This window comes from Delphinus delphis, chromosome 19 (assembly GCF_949987515.2).
Source record: "Delphinus delphis chromosome 19, mDelDel1.2, whole genome shotgun sequence".
Taxonomy (NCBI): Eukaryota; Metazoa; Chordata; class Mammalia; order Artiodactyla; family Delphinidae; genus Delphinus; species Delphinus delphis.
Window position 1 is genome coordinate 19,478,554 of NC_082701.1, and position 21,660 is coordinate 19,500,213.

Consider the following 21,660-nt stretch of genomic DNA (forward strand, 5'->3'; position numbering starts at 1 on the left):
ACATCTTCTGACAGCAAATTATGCTCCAGGTACCCGTACTAGGCACCCTCAGCACCCTGTGAATTCTGCATTTTTACCTCACTCCACTTCGCAGATGAAAAACCTGAGGCTCAGAGAGGTCAGAAAACCTACCTGAGATCACACAGGTGGCTGCAAACCCGTTCTTTTTCTACTGGCATGGTAAGGAGAAATTACTTTTTAGGACGTAGAATAGGAAAGTTAGGTAAAGACGGCCCACAGACCCTAATCCCCACCGCCCTCCTGGCCCTTCTCCCCGCCCCTTCCTTCCTGTCCCACTAGTTTAACTTCTGTACCCAGTGGCTTTACCTCAGAAACCCGAGTAGCCAGAGATGGGGACTGAGCCCGCAAAGCAGGTGGGAGTGGGGGCAGGGGGGTAATGGTTACAGAGAGGGAGGGTGAGGTGAAGGGACGGGATTCTCTACCTAGCACCAGGCCTCTGCCATGCTGTGACCTACCTAGGATGCCTGGAGCCCTCTGGGACCAGGGGCCCTCCAGATAGATCGGGCTGGTAATGAGACGCTGGGGTTCGGGGACGGGACTGGGGTTCAGAGGGAGGATGAGCTGAACCTAGAGATCTAAGGTCCCAACTGAGCTCAGAAAACCTGAGCTCCAACCCTTACGACCCCCTTGTCAAGAGTAGTTCAGTGCACCTGTACTGGAGGCTAAGAGGTGGGGGTGAGAAGGGGAGAAGGGAAAGGAGACATAGAAAACCTCTTCAGGCCAAGCATGGAGTCCAGGGACCAGGTCTCAGGCAAAGTCTGCATGTGGATGTTCTTCCAGGAGAGGGCGCTGCAGAAGAACTGAAGCGCTAAGATTTATTAACAAAACGGACACTTGGCCTATGGAGAGCACAGATGCTTCACATTCATTATCTTCCTTATTTCAAACAACCCTGCCGGGTGGGCTGGTCAGGATTTCTAATCTCGACATTATGTATTAGGCAACTGGAGAGCCAGAAAGAGCAAGTGATTCAGTCAAGGTCACCGAGGAAGCTGGATGTAGAGGCAGGAGGGGTGCGAGGGAAGCCAAGGCCTGTCTGAGGGTGTGCTAAGAAGAGTGTGGAGAAGAGTTTATGTCTTCTCCCCGGGTACTGTACCATTGTACCTGGTCACACAGGAGCCCCCAGCTTGGAATGCATGTGCGGGAGGGGGAGGTGTGTGGTGGAGGCATGCCTCATAAGGTCTCTCTTCTCATTTTGGCCTTCCCAGGTCTCCTGGGGCCCCTACTCCGGGGACGATGAGGAGGCATACTCGGCTGAGCCGCTGCCAGAACTCTGCTACAAGGCCGATGTCCAGGCCTTCAGTCGGGCCTTCCAACCCAGTGTCTCCCTGACGGTGGCTGCGCTGGGTCTGGCTGGCAATGGCCTGGTCCTGGCCACGCACCTGGCGGCGCGACGCGCTGCCCGCTCGCCCACCTCCGCCCACCTGCTCCAGCTGGCCCTGGCCGACCTTCTGCTGGCCCTGACCCTGCCCTTTGCCGCAGCCGGGGCTCTGCAGGGCTGGAGTCTGGGAAGTGTCACCTGCCGCGCCATCTCGGGCCTCTATTCGGCCTCCTTCCACGCCGGCTTCCTCTTCCTGGCCTGTATCAGCGCCGACCGCTATGTGGCCATCGCGCGGGCCCTCCCAGCTGGACCGAGGCCCCCGGTGCCGGGCCGTGCACACTTGGTCTCAGTCATCGTGTGGTTGTTGTCGCTGCTCCTGGCGCTGCCTGCTCTCCTTTTCAGCCAGGACGGGCAGCGAGAAGGCCAGCGGCGCTGCCGTCTCATTTTCCCCGAGGGCCTCACGCAGACGGTGAAGGGGGTGAGCGCCGTGGCGCAGGTGGTCCTGGGCTTCGCGCTGCCGCTGGGCGTCATGGCGGCCTGCTACGCGCTCCTGGGCCGCACGCTGCTGGCCACCAGGGGGCCCGAGCGCCGGCGCGCGCTGCGCGTCGTGGTGGCCCTGGTGGCTGCCTTCGTGGTGCTGCAGCTGCCCTACAGTCTCGCCCTGCTATTGGATACTGCCGACCTCCTGGCGGCCCGCGAGCGGAGCTGCCCCGCCAGCAAGCGCAAGGATCTGGCACTGCTGGTGACCGGGGGCTTGGCCCTCGCCCGCTGCGGTCTCAACCCCGTGCTCTACGCCTTTCTGGGCCTGCGCTTCCGCCAGGACCTGCGGAGGCTGCTACGGGGTCGAGGCTGTAGTCCAGGGCCTCACCACCGCGGCCGCTGCCCCCTCCGGCCCCGCCTTTCTTCCTGCTCGGCTCCCACGGAGACCAACAGTATCTCCTTCTGGGACTACTAGGGCTGCGAATCAAGAGGAGGGGGGCGGGCTGAGGAAATGATTCCAGGGAGGGTAGCGGGAAGAGGGAGTAGGTGGGGGACACTGAGAAAGAGGTAGGGACATCAGGAATTGCTTCTGTACTTCGGCACATTAAACTGACAACATGGAAATGAGGGGAACACAACAACTGTTACTATTTTTGACTCACCGGCTTGGAAGTGATTTGCAGCAGGGCAGAGCTGGTGGGTCCCCCACGGCCCCGCCCCTTCGCGCTCCGCCGCGCTTGGCTCTGAGTGGAAGGCGCTGAGAGCCTGGGTGGGGGTGAGGGGCTGCTGAGCCTGCTAAGGCTTTAGGCACTGACACCCCCTCCACCTTCACCCGGTCTCTGCCAACAGAGGTGAGGTGGGGAAGCTGCCAGGCGACGAGGGGCGAGCGTTCCTCCTGAAATAGTGTAAGAAAGAGCTTTCTAACAACCAGAGTGCTATCCAGTAATGGCTGCCTTAGCAAGTACCGAGTTCCCGGCCTCTGGAATGTTCCGGCTGAGGCTGTCGGGGACTGTGTGTGTGCCTATGCCTGGTGTGGGGGTAGGAACGGGGCCAGGAGATTCCCGTTTTGGGTTGGATTCGGTTACCACTCTACAGTCCCTTCTAAGGTTCGCTGGTGGAGAGAAAAAGTTATTTGAAAAGTTGAGTCGCAGTTTTTCACCTTGGAGAAAATCCAAGGAGAGAATTCCAATTTGCAAATTTCCAAAGAGTGGTTAGCACGGGCGGGGTGGGGGTGGGGTGACAGCCATTCTCCGTCTTCCTTGGGGACGGGCTCAGAGGGAATGTACTGAGCCTGCCGGAGAGAGGTTAGACAAGGGAAAGAACTTCCCTGCAGGCAAGGGCCTGGGATCCAGATAGGGAAGAGAGTATATGGTGTGGTGTTTCCATCCCTAGGAAGTCTCAGCGCAGGCCACTCTCATCTGGGGCGAGGGCAAGGCTGGGATGGTCTCTAAAGACATTGATTCCTGGTCTTTGTTTTACACAGTCACGACAGGCAGGAGGGTGTCCACGTGCGACAACTCTCGCAGTTTAATATCCGGTCAGCCAAGCTGCCCCGACCACTCCAGCCTGGAGTCTGGGGACCCAGGGCAAGAGGGGCGGAGCGTGGCGGGGATGTCTCCAGGGAGGCGCTGGCCTGTCGTCCCCGCCCTGTCCCGCCGCGCCCAGCTCCGGCTAGCCTTCCTTCTCGGAGTCTCCGGCGGCTGAGACCAAGAACCACGGCCTCCAGGGGCCAGGATCCAGGGAAGTCCCGGACACAGAGCCGATCTTCAAAGGGTCCCACACGCCAGTCACTGGGGGCCAACCTGGAACCCTCCACCAGTGATCTCAGGAATCGCCGCTGAGTCAGCAACGCACGCGCGCGCCCGCGGTCGCCCTGGCCCCGCCCCTCCTCTGGCCCCGCCCCGTCCGCTTAGAGCCTTGGTTAACCCCTTCCTACACAGAACCGCGGGATAGTCACCCTGAGGAGACTCCACTCCATTCGAAGACCACGGAATTCCCTAGAATCCGAAGTCACTCTCCCAACTGGAGTTCAGTGAGCTGTGCGCTCTACATTAGATTTTATTTCCGGCCTTGGTCTGCACTCTCCCAAAGTCTCTTCCTCAGCTTCTTCACCTCAAGAGGAGGTGACACAGATCGCGGAACTGGACTCCTTCATCCAGCGGCGGAGGGCTACCTCTAGGGCTGTGCTTGGCGCAGGTAGCTAAGGCGCTTTCCTTTCTCTGGAACCCTGAGACGAGACAGGGGTGCAGAGGGCAGCAGTCGGAGCCTTTCTCTATGCCCTATGGGCACTTTGTTCTCCAAAGCTCCTGCTCGAGTGCTTTTAATTTGTTGGTTGGTGAGCCAAGAGTTAAAACAAGAGCCTGAAGGCGGGCTTCCGTGACGTCCCTAGCAGTCCGTGTCCGACCTCCGAAGCGGGGGCGTGGCTAACATCGCATTGCCCCCTCCCTCCTTATTCCCCTGCCCCTCCCCGCTGTCACCAAGCCAGGGACACATGATGCAACCCGCCGCGGTTTCAGTAGCTTGATTGGTGGCCGCGCCCGGCGCCAGGCACAGGGATTGGGCAGAGGAGGCTGTGACGAAAACTGGACACAGCCCTGTAAAGAAGGGAGGAGAGAAAGAAGGGGGGGGGCGAAGGGGAGGGGGTTGGGGAGGCGGGGTCCCGGCACTGTGCTCGCGCCCCTAGCGCGCCAGTCCCGGGGCTGCAGGGAGCGCAGCGCGCTCGGCCCGGGCCCCGGCCACCGGACGCCCTACCGGACACGACCCTCCCTGGAGCTTGGACAACTGCCCACCTCGGACACTGCACCGGACACTGCCCCCCACAGGGCTGGACACTACAACGGACACTACTTCCCAGCTCCGGACATTGCTCCCTCCTCCCCCACCCCCGCTTCCCCCCTCCCCCTCCGGGGGCCCAGACTCTGAGCCCCCCGCAGGCTCTAGCTAGCGACCCCTTGCACCCCAGAGCAAGACACCGCCTCCTCCCAGTCCCCCTCTCCCTTTCCCTCCTCCCTCCTCATCTTTCCCCCCGCTCGGGTCGGAGCCCCGCCAGTTTCTCCGACCCCCTGCAGCTCGGCCCCGGCTGCCCGCACCCCAATCCCCCGGCTGCTCGCCCGGATGCCTCTCCCCGGGGGATTGTGGTGGCTCCTCTGCTGCCGTCGAGGCTTTACTCTTCTGCACCGGGACTACGGGGACGGCGAGCTTAGCGGGGACGGGGACGAAGACGAGGACGAGGAGACCTTTGAGCTACGGACCCCGAGTCCAGCGGGCGGCGGGAGGGTAAGTCCCGGGGGGTTTGAAGCCTTGTCTCAATCCCTCTCACTACAACCGGCCGTCACGCCTGATCCTGCTCCAGACTCGAGCCAAGCGCCGTGCTCTTGCGGACTGGGGACTCAGGAGACGTTTTTGCCTGGGGGCCAGAAGCCCCCGAGAGCTCAAGCAGCAGCCCGCCTCGGGATGTGCCTGTGGGCCTCGCGCAGCACGCTGGGCGCTGTCCACCTGCTGGGGGCCCTGAGGCAGGGGAGGCGTCACGCCTGGCCCGACCTGGCCCAGCCTCTCCCTTCCCCGCTGGGCCCGCGTCCCATCCCGTCTCCTTCCGCCTCCGCCAGCGCCGAGGAATGTGGCGAGGCCGGCTGGGCGGCTCGGACACCTGGGTCCGCTCCGCTTCCAATTCATGAGCACTGAGCGCTGGGCCCAGATGCGGGAGTTCCCGCCGCGGGGACCTGGGCAAGGGGAAGCAGGCATCCTCAGACTGGGGTCCGTGGCGGGGACACCATGGAGAGGGAGTTGGGGGCCACAACTCTCCGAGGACCCCTCATCATTACCCTGACACTCAGGGCCTCCCTGGTGAGGCTCCTGGGGAATCCCTGAGGGAATGGTGAGGGACACTCGGCTCCCGGGTTTTGTCGAATCTCCCCGTGGCGAAACTGAGGCTCTATTGGTGTGGGAGACCATCATCCCCTGACGTCCCCTCTCTGATGCCCCTGCACGCCAGCAAGCAAACTTCGGGCAACCAGACTCGCGTGTGCTGTGGCCTGGGTCAGGCTCCCTTCCCCCGCTCAGGGGTCCCCAGCAGGCCCGGTGGCTCAGTGCCCGGGTGGGGCGGGCTGCGCCGCTGGGGCCGGCGCCAGCACCTGGCGGAGGCGGAGGGCGGATAAATATAGAGGGGGGGCGGGGAGGGAGGGAATCAGGGGACTGCGATTAGGGGAGCTGGTCTAAGAGAGGGGTCAGCACCTGCCCTTATGGTGGTGTGGCTGAGAGCCCCTCTCAGACCCTCCAGAAGATAAGAGGATCTGTGCCCCCGAAGGCACAGGACCCAGGCGTCCCCAAGGTTCCAGCCTGAGCAGGGTCGGCTTTGTGAACCACTGCCATTGCCTCCCTCATGCTCCACCTCCACCACCGCCCCCCTCCTCGGAGCTTGGGGACAGGTGTCCCTGGCCCCCTTCCCCCACCTCCCCCTCCTGACTTTAGCTGCCTGGATGCAATGGGACCATGGCACAGTTCCCGCCTGACCTGGCTCCTGGCAGGGTTTTAGGCCTTTCTTAGACCCCAGTCTACAGTAGGAGTTCCAGGGCACAGGGAGTGTGGTAGGGGGAGGGCAAGATCCGGGACTGTACCTCCCAAGGAGAGTATTCTTCAGCCTGGCCTGAGCCCCAGCAAAAGGACAGCGTCTTTACTTCCTACTGAGTTTCAGGGGTCCCTGTGGGAGGGTATAAGAAGCTCTTGGAGAAAGCCCTATACCGAAAGGGTCCCTCTTCCCTTCCTTCACCTCCGTGCCTACTGCCTGCCTGCCAGCCTGAACGCCCGCCAGCCAATGAAGGGAGGTGAGGAGGAGGGGGTGACTTCGACTGCCAGAGCAAGAAAGGACTTCATCCACCTCTCCCTCTTCACAGATGGGAACCTAAGGCCCAAAGACTCGAACGGGCTTGCCAGGGTTCCTCAGCAAGTTTGCAGATCCGAGTTAGCGGTTGAGCCGGTGTTAGAACCCAGGTCTCCTGACTCTCTGCCCAGTGCTTTTTCTACTCCACCCCAACACCTGATTGCCTCTTTAAAGAGTCACAGAGACCAGGCGAGAGTCTTGGCTTTTTAGCTTGGGCTGTTCTGTAGAGACTGGTGGAAGGGGCTAGCCCAGTGGCTTCATTCAGCTCGCTCGGTCACAGTCACAGTCACAGTCACCATCCCACTCCTTGATTCCCCAATCCTCTGAGCAGGACTGTCCTGGGCCAGAAGCCACTGGCATCCTGCGAGGAGGGTTCTTAGCCTGAGGGCCGCCCTGCCTGTTTCCCCAGGGCCCCCTGGATGTGACGCTGACTCAGCCTGGGAGGAGCGGTCCAGTCTCAGACAGGTGAACTCAGCCCCTGCGTCCCATGGTCTGGGACCCCCATGTTCACCGGCTTCCCTCCCGCGGTTGTGCAATAAGGGAAAGGCCTTACGCCGGACGCTGTGGTTTGGCCGGGGTCCCGGGGGGCGGTCCGGCTGGGGGCGCGGGGAGGAAGGGGGGGTTCAGGCTATTTCTGGTGCGAGGTCAGAACGGCCCAGCAGTTCCCACAGCCTGGGGGAGGGGTGCCCAGCCCGGGGAGTAGGCACCCCTCGCTGTCTGGGGAGCCCTTAGAGAGGAGCCTCCTGGAGGCGGGGTGCAGGACCGGCAGGCTTGCCCAAACCTCGCTCCCTTCTTGCCCAGGCTGCAAAGCTGGGAGGAGACACGGAGCCTCATCCCGGAGAAGGGGCCGTCAGAAGACGACCCAGACGTCGTCGTGAAAGGTGGGGATCCACCTCATGCGCTCTAGAGGCCCCAATCCCAATCCTCCACGGGATAATGTCTTCTCCTGCCGATCCCCTTTCCCTCTTTCTCCCCGCAGGTTGGCTGTACCGCGAGCCCCGCGGAGGAGGGGCGCGGCCCTGGTTGCCCCCGCGCCGAGCCTGGTTCGTGCTCACCCGGGACTCCTTGGACCAGTTCAGCAGCAGCGGGAAGGGGGCGCGGCGCCTCGGGAGCCTCGTGCTCACCAGCCTGTGCTCGGTGACCGGCCCTGAGCGCAGGCCCAAGGAGACCGGTGAGACCTCATGGGGATTCTCCTACCTCCCTAGGTAGCTGCCCCAGCCAGCCCTGATTGACCTCCGCGGCCTCTCTTTCCCCCAGGTCTGTGGTCAGTGACCGTGTCTGGCCGGAAGCATAGCGTCCGGCTCTGCTCGCCCCGCCAGGCTGAGGCAGAGCGCTGGGGGGTGGCGCTGCGCGAAGTGATAGCCTCTATGGCGCCGCTGGAGACCCCCACCCAGCTGCTGCTCAGGGACATTCAGGTGCGAGGGAGGGAACTCCATGGACAAAGAGGAGGGTGGTGGACCCATCAACTTTCTGGGTTCATGGTGAGCCCCCTTCTCCATCACTTTGATCATTTCCATGGCCTCTAGGAGAGTTATGGGGACCCGGAAGCTGTGGCCCTTATTTACAGACGGAACCCAATTCTGAGGCACACTAGTGGGGCCCTGTATGCCCCACTCCTGCCCCTGCCCTACGGAGTCAGTGCCCCAGGTGAGTGTTGCCATGGCCCAAGTCCCTTGGGTGGGGAATCTGAATGCCTCACCTGATAGGGATCTAGGAGTCCTCAGGGGGCCTACCCAGCCCCTCATTTTTCAAAGGATGAAGATGAAACCAGAAGCTGAGCAGACTGGTACCCAAGGTAGAGGGGGAGGAAAGCCAGCACAGAAAGTAAAGGCTCCCTTTGACCACCTTCTCTGGATCTCATTCTGACTATTGATGTTCCTTCATGAGTTTTTTACACTCTCTATTTTGTTCTTTCATTATACTCTCAACACCATGGCATACTGCCTTTACAAGTGGTGGGAAAGCCACCACCTTGGGAGAATGTGCTGACCTCATTTAGTTATACTTCTCCCCAAAAGGGAATAGTGACAGGCCCAGGTCCTCAAGCTAGAGGATTAAGGGGAGCTGGGAGAAGAACCCTGGTTTTCTGACTCGCGGTCCAACCTGTTTTCTGGCCCATGGTGATAGCTGTCGGTACAATTACAGAATCTGAAGGTTGACCCTGTGTCCTTATAGTCCATCCATCCAAGCTACTAACTCAAAGTGCAGCCTTAGGGGATCTGGAGGGGGAGATTCCCGGGAGGCAGGGGTTGAATTTGGCTCTGTGGGGACGATTGCTTTCCCTTCACTCTTCCTGTCCTTCGCACTCTCCCCTCCTTGCCACCCCTGTCCCCTTACACTCCCTCTGACCTTCCCCTGGTTCACACCTTCCTCCCAGGGCCCAGCTCTGTGTCCCCTCTCCAAACCGTCCCTCCGCCCCCGCCGTCCCCGCAGGTCCGGGCTACGCTCCCTTGCGCGAGGAGGCGGTGCGGCTGTTCCTGGCGCTGCAGGCCCTGGAGGGGGCGCGGCGCCCCGGGCCCCTGATGCAGGGTGTGCTCCAGACCTGCCGGGACCTGCCTGCGCTCCGAGATGAGCTCTTCCTGCAGCTGGCTAAGCAGACCTCGGGCCCCGCAGGCCCCCCCGGGCCTCCAGCCACCCAAGACCCCGCGGCCCTGCGGTACTGGCAGCTCCTCACTTGCATGAGCTGTACCTTCCGGCCTGGTGGGCCTGTACGGGGGCACCTCCTGGGGCATCTGGAGAGGTGAGAGGGGAGGCGTGGGGGTAAGGCCAAGGCAAGGGAGCTAAGGGGCTGGAAAAGAATGGCAGGTCTTTCCAAAGAGTTTGGCAGATGGAGAACTTGGACCCAGACAAGGGAAGGGACTTGCCCCAAGGTCAGGGCTCTGCTAACATGCATAGTGCCTTTGTGGGAATTACAAGATCATACACCACTTGTGGGCAGAGGAATTACAAAAAGCCTCCCGCTTTGGGCAGCAGAATTATTAAAAGGCTGTTTTTCTCGGAGCTGATGCAGTCCAGCGCCAGGGCTTTTAGGTTGGAAAGAGGAATGCGGCTGGAGTTTGGATTTCAACCCAAAGGAGGGTCATGGAAACTTTGGGAAGTGGGAGGAGGCAGTAAGGAGAAAGCTGCCAGGGGCCTTAGAAAGTAATTCTGCTCCATACAGAGCATCAGGGTAGATTCAGAAGAGCTGGCCACGCTGCCTTCAAGGAACTTAGAGTTGGAGGGGAGGGAATCGGCGAGGCGAAATAAACTATAAAGTAAGAAGGCAATAGGGTGGAGGTGAAGGAAAGCCCTTGGAGCACTGACTCTCCAGTTCTCCCTAACCCAGGACTGAGCAGGCGCTTCCGGACTCGGAACTGGCGGAATATGCGCGCTTCATACGAAAAGCGCTGGGCCGGACGCGCGGCCGGGAGCTGGTGCCCTCGCTGGCAGAGATTTCCGCGCTGAGCCGACGGCAGGAATTGTTGTGCACCGTGCACTGTCCGGGGGGTGGTGCCTGCCCTGTGGCCATAGACTCCCACACCACGGCGGGAGAGGTAAGACCACAGAGAAAACCCCTGAAACCTCAGCCTTCCTCCCAGCTTCCCATGCCTGGCTCTCCTGGTGCCTGGGCCTTAGGGTTTGCCCGAGTCTGAGAGTCATCAGTTGGGTAACGGCTGTGTGTGGCGGGACTAAGAGACCTGAAAGACCCCTCCAGTTGGACCCCTCCAGAAGTACTGGCAAGACCCTTGCGCAGTCTGGGTCTGACTTTCCTCTTATGTTCTCACTCCTCCAGGTTGCTCGAGAGCTGGTGGGGCGGCTGGGCTTGACCCGGAGCCGCAATGCATTCGCGCTGTACGAGCAGCGAGGGCCCCAGGAGCGAGCCCTGGCCGGGGGGACTCTCGTGGCCGACGTGCTCACCAGGTTTGAGAAGTAAATGTCCAGCCCCAGCCCTGCTCTCCGTTAGCCTATTCGCCTCTCGGCTTCGGTCAATCCCTAAGCAAACGTTTACCGAGCGCCTGCCACTTGCCCGGCACAGTCAATTTCACTGGTTCACAGACGGATTCTTGTCCGCCGGCGGTTTGCAGTCTGGCTTCAAGGCTTGCCTCCTCTGTCCATTCCGCCCGGGCCCCGCCCCAAACATCTGGCCCCGCCTTTTTCCCCTGGGCCCGCGCCTTGGGGGCCCCTGCTTCCCGGACACATCGCGGCGTTCTTTATTCTGCAGCTTGGCGGTGGAGGAAGCCGGGCTGGAGGACCCGCCGGACTCCGGATGGAGACTGTGTCTGCGTCTTCATGGACCTCTGCACCCTGAGGGACTGTCCTCAGACGGTCACGAACTGCCCTTCCTCTTTGAGCAGGTGAGGATCTCTGGCATTCACGCCCAGCGAAGACCCGCGAGCCTGAACCCCTCCGTTTCTGGGCCATCGCATTTCGTCGTTATGGCAACCCCGGGGGAGGCGGTGCTCGAACCCAGACCTCAGGTTCCACACCCCTAGGTGTCTTCGAGACGGTACCCCGCCGCTCCCGCGCTGATGACCCCTGCCTCCCCGTAGGCTCAAGCTCTGCTGCTGCGCGGCCGTCCGTCCCCGCCCGACGACACGCTGCGCGCCCAGGCGGCGCTGCGCCTGCGGAGCCTGCACCGAGACTTCTCCCCGCGGGCGCCTCTGCCGCGCCTGGACCGCTTGCTGCCCACCCCGGCCCCGCCGCGTGAAGACCCTCTCCGCCCGGTGCCCAGGCCTCCCCGCTCCGCCGCCCTGCTGGCCGGGGCAATCTGGAGTCCGGCCCTGGCCAAGAGGCGGGCGGAGCGGGCCCGGCGCGGCGGGGCCGGCCGCACGGCGGGAAGCGTGGCCCGCGAGGGAGGAGGTGGCGCCGGCACAGCGGCTGCTGTGCTGGGAGGCTGGAAGCGGCTACGGGGCATGGGCCGAGCTGAGGCCATGGCTGCCTACCTGGCTCTGGCGGCGCAGTGTCCAGGGTTCGGCGCTGCTCGGTATGACGTTCTGGAGCTGAGCACGGTGAGGGGGAGAAGGGAGAGGGGGACTCTGGCGGCCCGAGCCCCACACCTTTGCCCCAGAGCCATAGGCCCCCATTGTGGGTCACTTCACTCCCTACACCCAGCACAGCTGCCCATTCTCAAACCCCAGGAGTCACTGGCCCTGGGGCCCTCACCTCTGTGGAGCTGTGGATTATGGGGGGGGGGACCAGGAAACTTCTTGCTCACAGCCATCTCCCCACACCAAAAATAATGCTGCAGGGTCCCCTCCTTCCACCCTGACTCTGCCTGTCTGTCCGCAGGAGCCTGGTGGGGGCGCTCCACAGAAGCTATGCCTGGGCCTGGGAGCCAAGGCCATGTCCCTCTCCCGACCGGGTGAGACACAGCCCGTTCACAGTGTCAGCTATGGCCGTGTGGCCGCCTGCCAACTAATGGGCCCCCACACCCTGGCATTGAGGGTGGGAGAGAGCCAGCTCCTCCTGCAGAGTCCCCAGGTGAGTGGGAAGAGGGGGTAGAAGGAGGAAGGAAGGGAAAGGATGTCAAGAAACATTTATTAAGCATTGAGCATGGGCCAGGTACAGCTCTAGACCCTGGGGATCCAACAGTGATCAAAGACAAACTAAAGGAGCTTACATCAGAGCCAGCGATCAGACACTAAAGGAATCAAAGACTTTTTTTCTTTTTTTTTTTTTCTAATTTTTTTGGCCACACCAGGTGGCATGCGGGATCTTAGTTCCCTGACCAGGGATGGAACCCAGGCCCCCTGCAGTGGAAGTGTGGAGTCTCAGCCACTGGATAGCCAGGGAAGTCCCCTCAAAGACTACTTAAAACAGTGACAAATGCTATGAAGGAAAGGGTAGTGAGACAGGAGGTGATTGGAGGGGGCCATAGCATTAGGTAGGACGGTCAGGAAAAGATACGCAACAACAGTGACACTTAAGCTATTAGCCAAAGGAAGATCTGCGGGCACAGCATTCCAGGTAGAGGGACTTGCAAGTGCAAAGGCCCTGAGTTGAGAATAACCTTAGGATATTATAGGAGCAGAAAGAAGCAAGTATGGTTGGCACATTGTGAGTGAGGGAGAGTGATGATGAGGAAGGAAAGATTGTAGGGGGCAGCTCATGTAAGGCCTTGGGAAGGAGCCTGGGTGGAGGTTAAGAAAAAGGAGAACCCAGTGGCCCCTTGTGTACTCTGACCTCTGCCCTCCCTTAGGTGGAAGAGATCATGCAGCTGGTGAATGCCTACTTGGCCAACCCCTCCCCTGCGAGGCCCAGCAGTAGTCCTCCTCCATGCCAAGACCTGCCAGACACCTCCCCTCCCAGCCAGCACCCGGGCCTGGACGAGCCCCAGGGACAGTCTGGCTGTTTGGGGCAGCTGCAGGACTGAGCTTGCCAAGAGGTCACGACCTCCCTCTTGCCTCCATCCTGGACTTGGACTGCTCTGCGATTTCAGGGAACCATGGACCCTTTTGGCCCTGCAGGGACAGGGCACACCCCACACCCAAGGGCTGCAATGGGTGCAGACAATTTTCTAGTTTGTTTCTTAATTTATTTGTAGAAGAGAAGACACACACACAAAAATTCCTTATTTACACAAACCTTTGCTGCTGTGGGAGTGTTGTCAGTGGGACAAGGTGGAGCCCCAGAGCTCAGAGCTCCACCTCCGGGGATGCCCACACTCTGGGCTTTTACCAGCACTGAGGGGAGTCTGAACACCGCAGGGCTCCACCCTCTGTGACCTTCTGGATTTCACCTCCTCCTGGCCCGTAGGCTGCCCTAGGGTGGTGGGGGGGGGGGCAGGCAAGAGGACAGTTTTGGAAGCTGGCAATCACCCTTCTTCCACCGAGTGGCATAGGGGTGGCCTCTTGGCATCCCTGAGGCCCGAGGACAGTGAGTCATCAGGACTGACACTACCCAGTCCTACCCTGGTGTCCAGCTTCTGGGTCTTGGTTGGGTCCATCTTTAATGTGCCCACTGCTTTGGGACTGGAACGGAAGAAGCCTGGGGCAGGATCAGACCCAAGAGCTTCTCTGGCACAGATAAAGAATTTATCAGGATGGGCTCAGCCCTACTTTTATCAGATTGGGCTGAATTAGATCGACTCCTGAGGATCTAATCGCCTTGTGCCTGGGAATAGAGTCTTGGCTTTCCTGACCCGCTCAGAATGCTGCAGGCCGTCCTTCAGTAGCCTCTGCCCTGAGTGGAGGAGGCTGGGGCACTATGGGCAATACTGATCCACCCTGGGGCAGGAGCTTAGGTACTGAGGAGACAGCAGGCATCAGTAATCCTCTATAGTCTTGAGAGTAGGACTGGCTCCAGAGCAGCTTGGTTCTAGGTAAGGGATGCTCATGGAAACAGCGGACACACAAAGACCAGGACTCAGCTAGAGCAGGTAAAGGCCACCCTACCGACATATGCCTGGGAACTGTGGGGCACCAGGGAGATACTTTTATCGTCCCCCATATTCACAGACCAAGCCTGACTCTACTCACAGTGCAGCTTTATTACTTTATTAGAGCTAAATAAGCATATCAAGGGCCAGGCATGGAAGGGAGGAAGCAGGGCCGACTCCTGGGCTGAAGAAGAACCTAGAAGGGTTGTTGGTGAGGGGAATTTGGACCAGAGGGACCAGGCATGATGGGGGCTGTGCTTACTGTCCAGCGGGTGCAGTGGGGAGGAAGTCACTGCTCCTGGGTGCCCCAGGAGATGTAGTCTGGCCGCGTGGCTGCATGGTACTCGTCAATGAGTTCCTGCACGACCTCCCTGGACCTGTCCAGCTCGTCAAAGTTCTCCTTGAAGATGTCCTCCTTGCGGAACTGCTCCAGGAAGGCCTCCCGCTTCCGCAGCTTGTCATACTGCTGGCAGGAACTTTCAAAGAGCTGCAAGAGATGGAAATCTCCAGGAGCCAGTGCAAGATAAGGGGTTGGAATGGATCTGGGGGAGAATGAGGAAGGTGGCTAGTGGAAGAGAGTGGCCAAAGAAGACCAGGAGGCTAGGCTCACCGAGGAGATGCTGGTGTGGTTGGCCATCATGAGCCCGCTGACCCTGTGGGCAGAAGGCAGGTAGGGCGACTTTCTGGACAGGGCCACCTGGATGCTGGCTGGGCCCCAGGGGATGAAGTTGGCCAACTTCCGTTCCCGGATCCTCTGCAGGCTCTTGTGCACCTGGGGTGGGCACAGGAGTGGTGGTGGTAGCCTCTCCTCTACCCCTGTGGGCTCTGGGGGTAGAACGAAGGGGCCTCACCTACCTGGGTGGGGTCCACCTCCCCCTGGATGATGTTGAGGATGGCGATGTAGCAGTGGTTGGTCTGGCGATCCCGGCCCGTGGACACCATCACGTTCTTGGGCTGCAGGAGCCTCCTCATGACATCCAGGACCGTGGTCTTCCTCACGCTGGCCACCTGAGGGGACAGTGGCCACAGGGCAGGCCAGCACTCAGGGCACAGTCGAGAAACGCATGGACGGAGAGCAGCAGGCAACACACGTCCCCGTCAGACGCGGGGTACTTTGGCCTCTGTGGGGAGTGTCCTTAGATTCAGGTCCACACTGAGCCTCTGCTGTGGGATCAGGGATCTCAGTCCTCCCGAGCTCAGCCAACCCATACCCTTGTGCAGCAGCATCAGCAGACCCCGTACAGCCCGGGCCCTGCAGGGAGCCCCAGGCAGAGGGAAGAGGAGAGCCAGTCAGCCAGGAGGTCGCCCAGCCTGTGCCAGTCCCTGAGCGCAGGGCCTCTGGGGGCTGCACGGGGCAGCTCCGGGTGCAGCAGGAAAAGAGAAAGGCAAGTCAGGGCCTGCTGGGCCTGCGGGCTGCTCTTACCGACTGGTCCGTGGTGAGGGGTGTGTAGCCGGTCATGAGGAAGTGGAGCCGTGGTGTGGGAATGAGCGAGGCGATGAGGCCGATGAGGTCGTTGTTCATGTAGCCGGGGTAGCGCAGGGTGGTGGTGCTGGCCGACATGATGGTGGACACCTGGGGACAGGGGTGCTGTGTCAAGGGCCTTGTCCTGGGAGGCCTCCCTTCCCCCGATGGCGGGGTTCCAGTCCAAAGGAGTCTAGGAGTGAGGGCTCACCAGCTGGTTGATCTGAGAGAAGGATGGGTTCTGGATGTGCAGGCGGTCTGTGGCAATCCGGTTCAGGGCTGTGTTGTCCAGCACCACCTGGGGGGACAGAAGAGGGTCACAGCACCTTTTTGAGGAGAAAGGGGGCAGAGAAATAAGTTATTTGCTTAGTCCGCCTCTAAACTCCAAAACTAGGAAGAAGTCCAAAACTAGGAAGTAGGTGTGCTAATTTAAAGGGCATGTACTGTCTCTGGGGCATCAGGAGACACGTTTCTACCACCCAGTGCATTAAACAAATATTTAATTGTCCAACATGTGCCAGGCATGGTGCCTAGAGAAACTATGGAGAGTAAAACAGGCATGGTCTTCCCCCTCACCACATCTATAGTCTAGAGGAGGGAGACCGACATTAAATATAAAACAACAGAAAAGTATAGTTATAGCCTGAAATATGCACAAAGGAATTTGACCTTGTCTGGGTGGTCAGGGAAGGTTTTGCTAAGAAAGTAACCCTTGGGCTGAGAATGTAAGCATGAGTAGGCATTAAACAGGCTAAGTGGAGCGGCTTCCCTGGTTGCGCAGTGGTCAAGGATCCGCCTGCCAATGCAGGAGACAAAGGTTCGAGCCCTGGTCCGGGAAGATCCCACATGCCGTGAAACAACTAAGCCCGTGAGCCACAGCTACAGAGCCTGTGTGCCACAACTATTGAAGCTCGCGCACCTAGAGCCTGTGCTCTGCAACAAGAGAAGCCACCGCAATGAGAAGCCCACACACCACAACAAAGAGTAGCCCCGCTCGCTGCAACTTGAGAAAGCCCGTGCGCAGCAATGAAGACTCAACGCAGCCAAAAATAAAATAAATTAGTTAATTAATTAAAAAAAGAAAAACAGGCTAAGTGGAGACACGTGGGGGCGTGTTATTCACTTTGCTGAGAGTCTTGCTGCCTAAAGGGACTATAAGAAACTTGGGATCAGGTCCTTATTTCATAATTTGGTCCACCAGGTATGGCTTTGTTGGTCCTCTGTTCTCTGGGCAAGGGCTTGGGAAGGGCAGGGTGTAGATGTCTCTCTGGTTTGGGGAGGTTGACCAAAGCCCCCACTCCCTCCTCGCATGCTCACCACACAGTCTGCATTCTGGGTCAGCCTTTTGAGCGTGAGCAGTGAGTTGTAGGGCTGGACCACCACATCACTCATCTCATCCTGGTTGGGAAACACTGAGTATGTCTGCACCAGCTTCTTGGGGTACCTGGGGGTAAGGAAGAGGGAAAGGGGAAGGTGACATAGTGAATTGGAAGGACTCTCATCACTGCCCATCTCTATCTTCTCTAGGGATAACAGGGGCCATTCCTTTCCAAGTGCCACCAACGTCTTATACAAAAGGGGTGAGGGCAGAACTGAGTCTTCAGAGCCTAGAAGCCAAAAAAGATAAGCCTAAGGCATCAAACCTCATAGGTCCCCTTCTCCCCCTAGGCAAACCCCCCACCTGGGAGTTACTGCTTCCAAGATGTTCCCTGGGTGGCTCTGTTCCTACCTATGACTCAAAGGTGGTAGTGGCAGGCCTTCCAGTCAGAAAGAAAAAAGCGATAAAAAGGAAAGACATTACCCAGGGAAACAGGGCTAATGCCCTCTCCCCAAACACAGGCTTACCTGTCATTCAGTCGCTCTAAGAGGTAGGAACCCAGGCCAGAACCAGTTCCCCCGGCGATGGAATGACACAGCACGAAGCCCTGCAAGGGAGGGATGGAGAGGCAGCCTCCAGGGACCTGGCAGAGAGGCTTCAGGCTTGTGTCATTCCCCATTCCCAGCACGCTAATGTGTCAAGGCTTCCTCTATGTCCATCCAGACTGAGGCTCCTTGAGAAGGAAGGAGCTGATGCCATCCAGATTGGGATCTCCTTGAGGACAAGGACCGTACCTTATTTACCTCACTATCTCACATCTGATACTCAATGGAAGAATTTTGAATTGAATTGCCCCCATCACACATCTGATCAGGCTACCTCCTGACCTTTCCCCAGCACTTTTCAGCTTCCTCCCCACCCCCACCCCCCAGGGGGGCAGCCTCACCTCTAGGCTGTCACTTCCATCTGCTTCTCGGTCTATGATGTCAAAGATGTCTTCATGGATTTTCTCACCCTGTATAGACACATGAGGAGGGAGGATGAGGATGAAATTTCTGGAAAGCATCTCTTTTCAGCACCAATAATTCTACTGTCGGACACTGCTGCCACCTCAAACAGAGGGCTATGTCCCTCCCCCAAGAAATGCTACTTTGCAGATGGTTTGCACAGTTTACATCAACCTCTCTCTGGCTGTCCCTCTTATCAGGGTAATACCCTTGTCTCTTGTCAGTATGGTCAAATTCCCAGACTGCTTGGGCCTGCCTTGCCCCAGGAAGGGAACATCAAGAATCTCTGGGGTGGCCACCTGGATACCTGGGAGAATCCGCTGGCCCAGTTGTTGCCAGCTCCTCCTCCATGCTCTGACAGGTAGATGTTCTCTGGGTTGTAGAGCTTGGCATAGGGGGAATTGAGGATGGAATGGATCACCCGCGGCTCCAGGTCCAGCAGCACCGCCCTGGGGATGTAGTGCTCATCGTCTGCCTGTCGAGGGGAGTCCAGGATCGGGCCCAATAAGCTCGGGCCCACCCACTCCTCCAGTCCTCCCAACTCTGGCTCCTGCCTGCCCTCCCTCTTCAAGCCAGCCGCCCTGGCTCCTCTGCCCAGCGGGTTTCCAGTACCAAGCCACTGCCCTTCCCTTCAGGCCCCCTGGGCCACTACCGGCCCTGGCCAAGTCGCTGGGGGCACCTGGTAGAAAAAGACGTCCTTGCGGTCAGTGCCTTCGGTGGCGAACTCCTCCACGATGCCCTCGGGGCTGATACCATGCTCGGCGCACAGCTGTTTCCAGAACTCGAACCCAACTGGGGGGAGAGGAGAGACGCCTGGATCTGCTAGAGCCGTAAGGCCTCAGGAGCCCAGGGTGAGGCTCAGAGGCTGTCACTCTCAGAGGGTGGGCCCAAGAGTCTGGGAGCCGTGACAGCCGGGGGCTGGAGGCAGGGCTCTCGGTCTGGGGTCCGGGGCTTGGTTCATCATGCGCAGTAGGGCAGGGGGTTCATGGAAAGGAAAGCGGGGGCTGGAGGATGCGAAGCACTCGGGTGGGACCCGAAGGGGCAGAACCGGAGACTGGCTGGGCCCGGCGATCGTTCGCTCACTCTGGTTGCCGCACTGGCCCAGTTGCAGGGTGATGATCTCCCGGGGCATTGCTTTTCAGACGAGGGCGCGCCAGCCCGTCCGGGCCCAGCGGGAGTCACGGCAGGGACTAATGCCTGGCAGCTGGACGCGCAGGACGTGGGGAGCGCGCGCTCTCTTCGGCTTTTGACGCGGATGCTCGGTCTGCGCGTGTGCAGTGCGGGCCTCCCCTCGGCCGGCGGCCGCGGAGCCCAACCTGGGCATCTTCTCCCCCACAGTTGCAGCTGGAATTCCGCACAGGCGCAGAGTGAGGCCACGCCCCTCCTGCCCACCCACCCCAGCTCCGCGTCTGCGTAGTGAGACTTGCCAGGCCGCGGGGTAGCGACTGGGTGTGGGGGAGGGGAGGGGAGGGGCGATTCAGGTGTCTGGAGTCAGCCGCGCGTCACAGGTAGGTGAGTGGTTCTGCCCTCTCTGCTAGGTAGAGGGGCTGGATTCAAGCCAATTTTCTTCTTTTAAATTTCTATTTTTAAATTAAAGGTACCTAACAAAATTTACCATTTTAACCATTTTAAACTACAATTCTGTGGGATTAAGTACATACACATTCTGCAACTGTCACCACCATTCATCTCCAGAACTGTCACCTTCCCAAGCTGAAACTGTACCCCTTGAACAGTAACCCCGCCCCCATCGCCATTCTACTTTCTGTCTCTACGAATTTGACTACTCTAAGTAACTCATATAAGTGGAATCACACCGTTTTGTCCTTTTGTGTCTGTCTAATTTCATTTAGCATAATGTCATCAAGGTTAGTCCATGTTACAGAATATATCAGAATTTTATTCCTTGTTAAGGCTGTATAATATTCTGTTGTATGCATATACCACATTTTGTGTTTAATCCATCCATCCATGGACACTGGAGTTGCTTCCACCTATTAGCTATTGTGAATAATGCTGCTATGAACATGAGTGTACAAATATCTGTTTGACTGCCTACTTTCAGTTCTTCTGGGTATATGCCCAGAAGCGGAATTGCTGGATCATAGGATAATTCTGTTTACTTTTTTTGAGGAATTGCTATACCATTTTCCACAGTGGGTGCACCATTTTACATTCCCACCAGCAATGCACAAGAGTTCCAAATTCTCCACATCCTTGCCAACACTTGTTACTTAAAAAAGAAAAAAGTAGACATCTTAGTGAATGTGAAGTGGTATCTCATTGTGGTTTCTATTTTATTTTAAATTAAAAAATGTTAAACATACAGGCATGATTTTGTATTTTTACTATATATTTTTTTGTTTTGAAATTTTACATAAATGGTACCAGAGTGTGATATCCTTTTGTAACCTGGTTTTCCCACCCTACATTAGATTTTGTGATTTAGCCATGTTGACACATGTAGATTTATTTCATTCCTTTTAACTGCTTCAAAGTATTTCATTGGATGAATAAAACCAGTCTATTCTATTTCCATACAGGGCCAGTTAGATTGTCTCCACTATTCTCTCTTACATCAAGTGAGTACAGGACTCGTCCACTTGTGAATGTGAAGGAAAATATCTCTACCAAGGAGATAGCAGCTTCAACTTTACAAGGTTTGGCATATTTTTTCCTAGATGGTTGTACCAATTTACACTTTTACTAGCAACATAATTCTCATTTCTCTATACTCAGTTCCACACGCGTTATCAGATCTTAATTTTTGTCAATCCCACAGATGCTTAATGGGATCTCATGGTTGTAACTTCCAGTTATGATCACAAGTAAAGTCGATTCCATTTTCTTTTGTAACTGACCTTCTGGAATTGCCTGTTCATTTCCTTTGCCCATTTTGTTTTTCTATTGAGCTGTTTCTCTTAGACATTTTAAGATATTGTACGAATTTCTTCTCGGTTGTATGGGTTGCAAATATTATGGGGTCTATGGCTTGTCTTTACACTTTGCGTGTGATGTCTTTTGCCTTAGAGACGATTTTCATTTTAATGTAGACAAAGTTATCCATCTCTTCATTTACATTTTGCACGTTTTAGACCTTGTTAAAGGAACTGTCCCTTCTCCCACTATTATAAAGCTGTCCTTCTGTGTTTTCTTCCCAAAGCCCCATAGTAGTTGTGCTTGTTTCCTGTAGGTCTTTAGTGCATCTGGAACCTATTTGGAGGCCTGCTGTAAGATAGGGATCTACTTTATCTTTTCCATATGGATGGCCAATTGTCTCTGAACCAATTATGGCAGCGTCGGTGCAGTCCGCCCTCACCCCCACCCCAAACTTCCAAGCACCCGCTCCGACCTGGGCCGGCTTCTGGCCGCTCTTCCGCTCAGTTGGGCTGTCGGTCTGTCCCCGTCTGGCGAGCTTTCTCTGGGAGCCGTTGCAGAGGCGCTGGTGAAAGCACCACGGCCAAGAGTCATGCTCAGACGAGGTGTTTTTCTTGGTTTCTTTGTTGTTGTTGTTGTTGTTTTCTCTCTCTCTCTTTTTTCAAAAGAGAACTCGGCCGCCGTCCAGCTCTGGCCGCCAAGAATCTTCAGGGCTTCGTTAGAAGGCTCTGGCTTGCCCCACGCCTGCCCCCTCCCGGGCTCAGTTTCCCTCCCCTCACCCCACCGGGCCTCCCCGCCCACTCCCTCCAGCTCCCGCCGGTATGTCGGAAGAGCTCGAGCGAACTCCTGGAGGATCTGCAGCCCAGCCTTTTCAGGGAGGATCTGGCCGCTCCCTTTGAAGTTTGAGGGTGGGGTCGGAGCTCCTCCTTCAGCCCCGTAGC

General features: G+C 58.0%; 3 protein-coding genes across 6 annotated transcripts; 2 read left to right on the top strand and 1 right to left on the bottom strand.

The window, feature by feature from the left end:
* Window positions 1-107: 107 nt before the first annotated feature.
* CCR10 (C-C motif chemokine receptor 10) lies at window positions 108-2,444 on the top strand. Its single transcript, XM_059996459.1, has 2 exons — window positions 108-180; window positions 1,230-2,444. Exons 1-2 carry the CDS (start codon window positions 178-180, stop codon window positions 2,295-2,297), a joined length of 1,071 nt encoding a protein of 356 aa, XP_059852442.1. The 5' UTR covers window positions 108-177; the 3' UTR covers window positions 2,298-2,444.
* A 2,052-nt stretch (window positions 2,445-4,496) lies between these two features.
* PLEKHH3 (pleckstrin homology, MyTH4 and FERM domain containing H3) lies at window positions 4,497-14,022 on the top strand. Of its 4 annotated transcripts, none has more exons than XR_009517101.1 (13): window positions 4,497-5,098; window positions 7,108-7,163; window positions 7,500-7,579; window positions 7,678-7,869; window positions 7,956-8,113; window positions 8,225-8,345; window positions 9,132-9,438; window positions 10,024-10,231; window positions 10,471-10,607; window positions 10,900-11,032; window positions 11,228-11,661; window positions 11,967-12,158; window positions 12,877-13,013. XR_009517101.1 is itself a non-coding variant. In XM_059998397.1 (13 exons), exons 1-13 carry the CDS (start codon window positions 4,937-4,939, stop codon window positions 13,048-13,050), a joined length of 2,379 nt encoding a protein of 792 aa, XP_059854380.1. In that variant the 5' UTR covers window positions 4,498-4,936; the 3' UTR covers window positions 13,051-14,022. The 4 variants fall into 4 exon arrangements, 2 of the variants coding, with proteins under 2 accessions (XP_059854380.1, XP_059854381.1); XR_009517102.1 differs by having other exon boundaries at window positions 10,471-10,598; XM_059998397.1 differs by having other exon boundaries at window positions 4,498-5,098; window positions 11,228-11,686; window positions 12,877-14,022.
* Window positions 14,023-14,157: 135 nt separating this feature from the next.
* On the bottom strand, window positions 14,158-19,191 carry LOC132415187 (tubulin gamma-2 chain). Its single transcript, XM_059998399.1, has 11 exons — window positions 18,926-19,191; window positions 18,522-18,634; window positions 18,150-18,317; window positions 17,782-17,850; window positions 17,363-17,442; window positions 16,835-16,961; window positions 15,729-15,815; window positions 15,479-15,628; window positions 14,911-15,063; window positions 14,666-14,827; window positions 14,158-14,542 (listed from the first exon to the last, which is right to left on the bottom strand). Exons 1-11 carry the CDS (start codon window positions 18,972-18,974, stop codon window positions 14,345-14,347), a joined length of 1,356 nt encoding a protein of 451 aa, XP_059854382.1. The 5' UTR covers window positions 18,975-19,191; the 3' UTR covers window positions 14,158-14,344.
* Window positions 19,192-21,660: the final 2,469 nt, after the last annotated feature.

Bases quoted from the DNA above. Each gene is read 5' to 3' on its own strand.
- PLEKHH3 (XM_059998397.1), top strand. From the start codon at position 4,937: ATGCCTCTCCCCGGGGGATTGTGGTGGCTCCTCTGCTGCCGTCGAGGC. The intron at 10,232-10,470 runs GTAAGACCACAG...TCACTCCTCCAG, and splicing joins CCCACACCACGGCGGGAGAG to GTTGCTCGAGAGCTGGTGGG. The intron at 12,159-12,876 runs GTGAGTGGGAAG...GCCCTCCCTTAG, and splicing joins TCCTCCTGCAGAGTCCCCAG to GTGGAAGAGATCATGCAGCT.
- LOC132415187 (XM_059998399.1), bottom strand. From the start codon at position 18,974: ATGCCCCGGGAGATCATCACCCTGCAACTGGGCCAGTGCGGCAACCAG. The intron at 17,851-18,149 runs GTATCCAGGTGG...GTGTCTATACAG, and splicing joins GGGCCAGCGGATTCTCCCAG to GGTGAGAAAATCCATGAAGA. The intron at 14,828-14,910 runs GTAGGTGAGGCC...TGCCCACCCCAG, and splicing joins GGGAGGTGGACCCCACCCAG to GTGCACAAGAGCCTGCAGAG.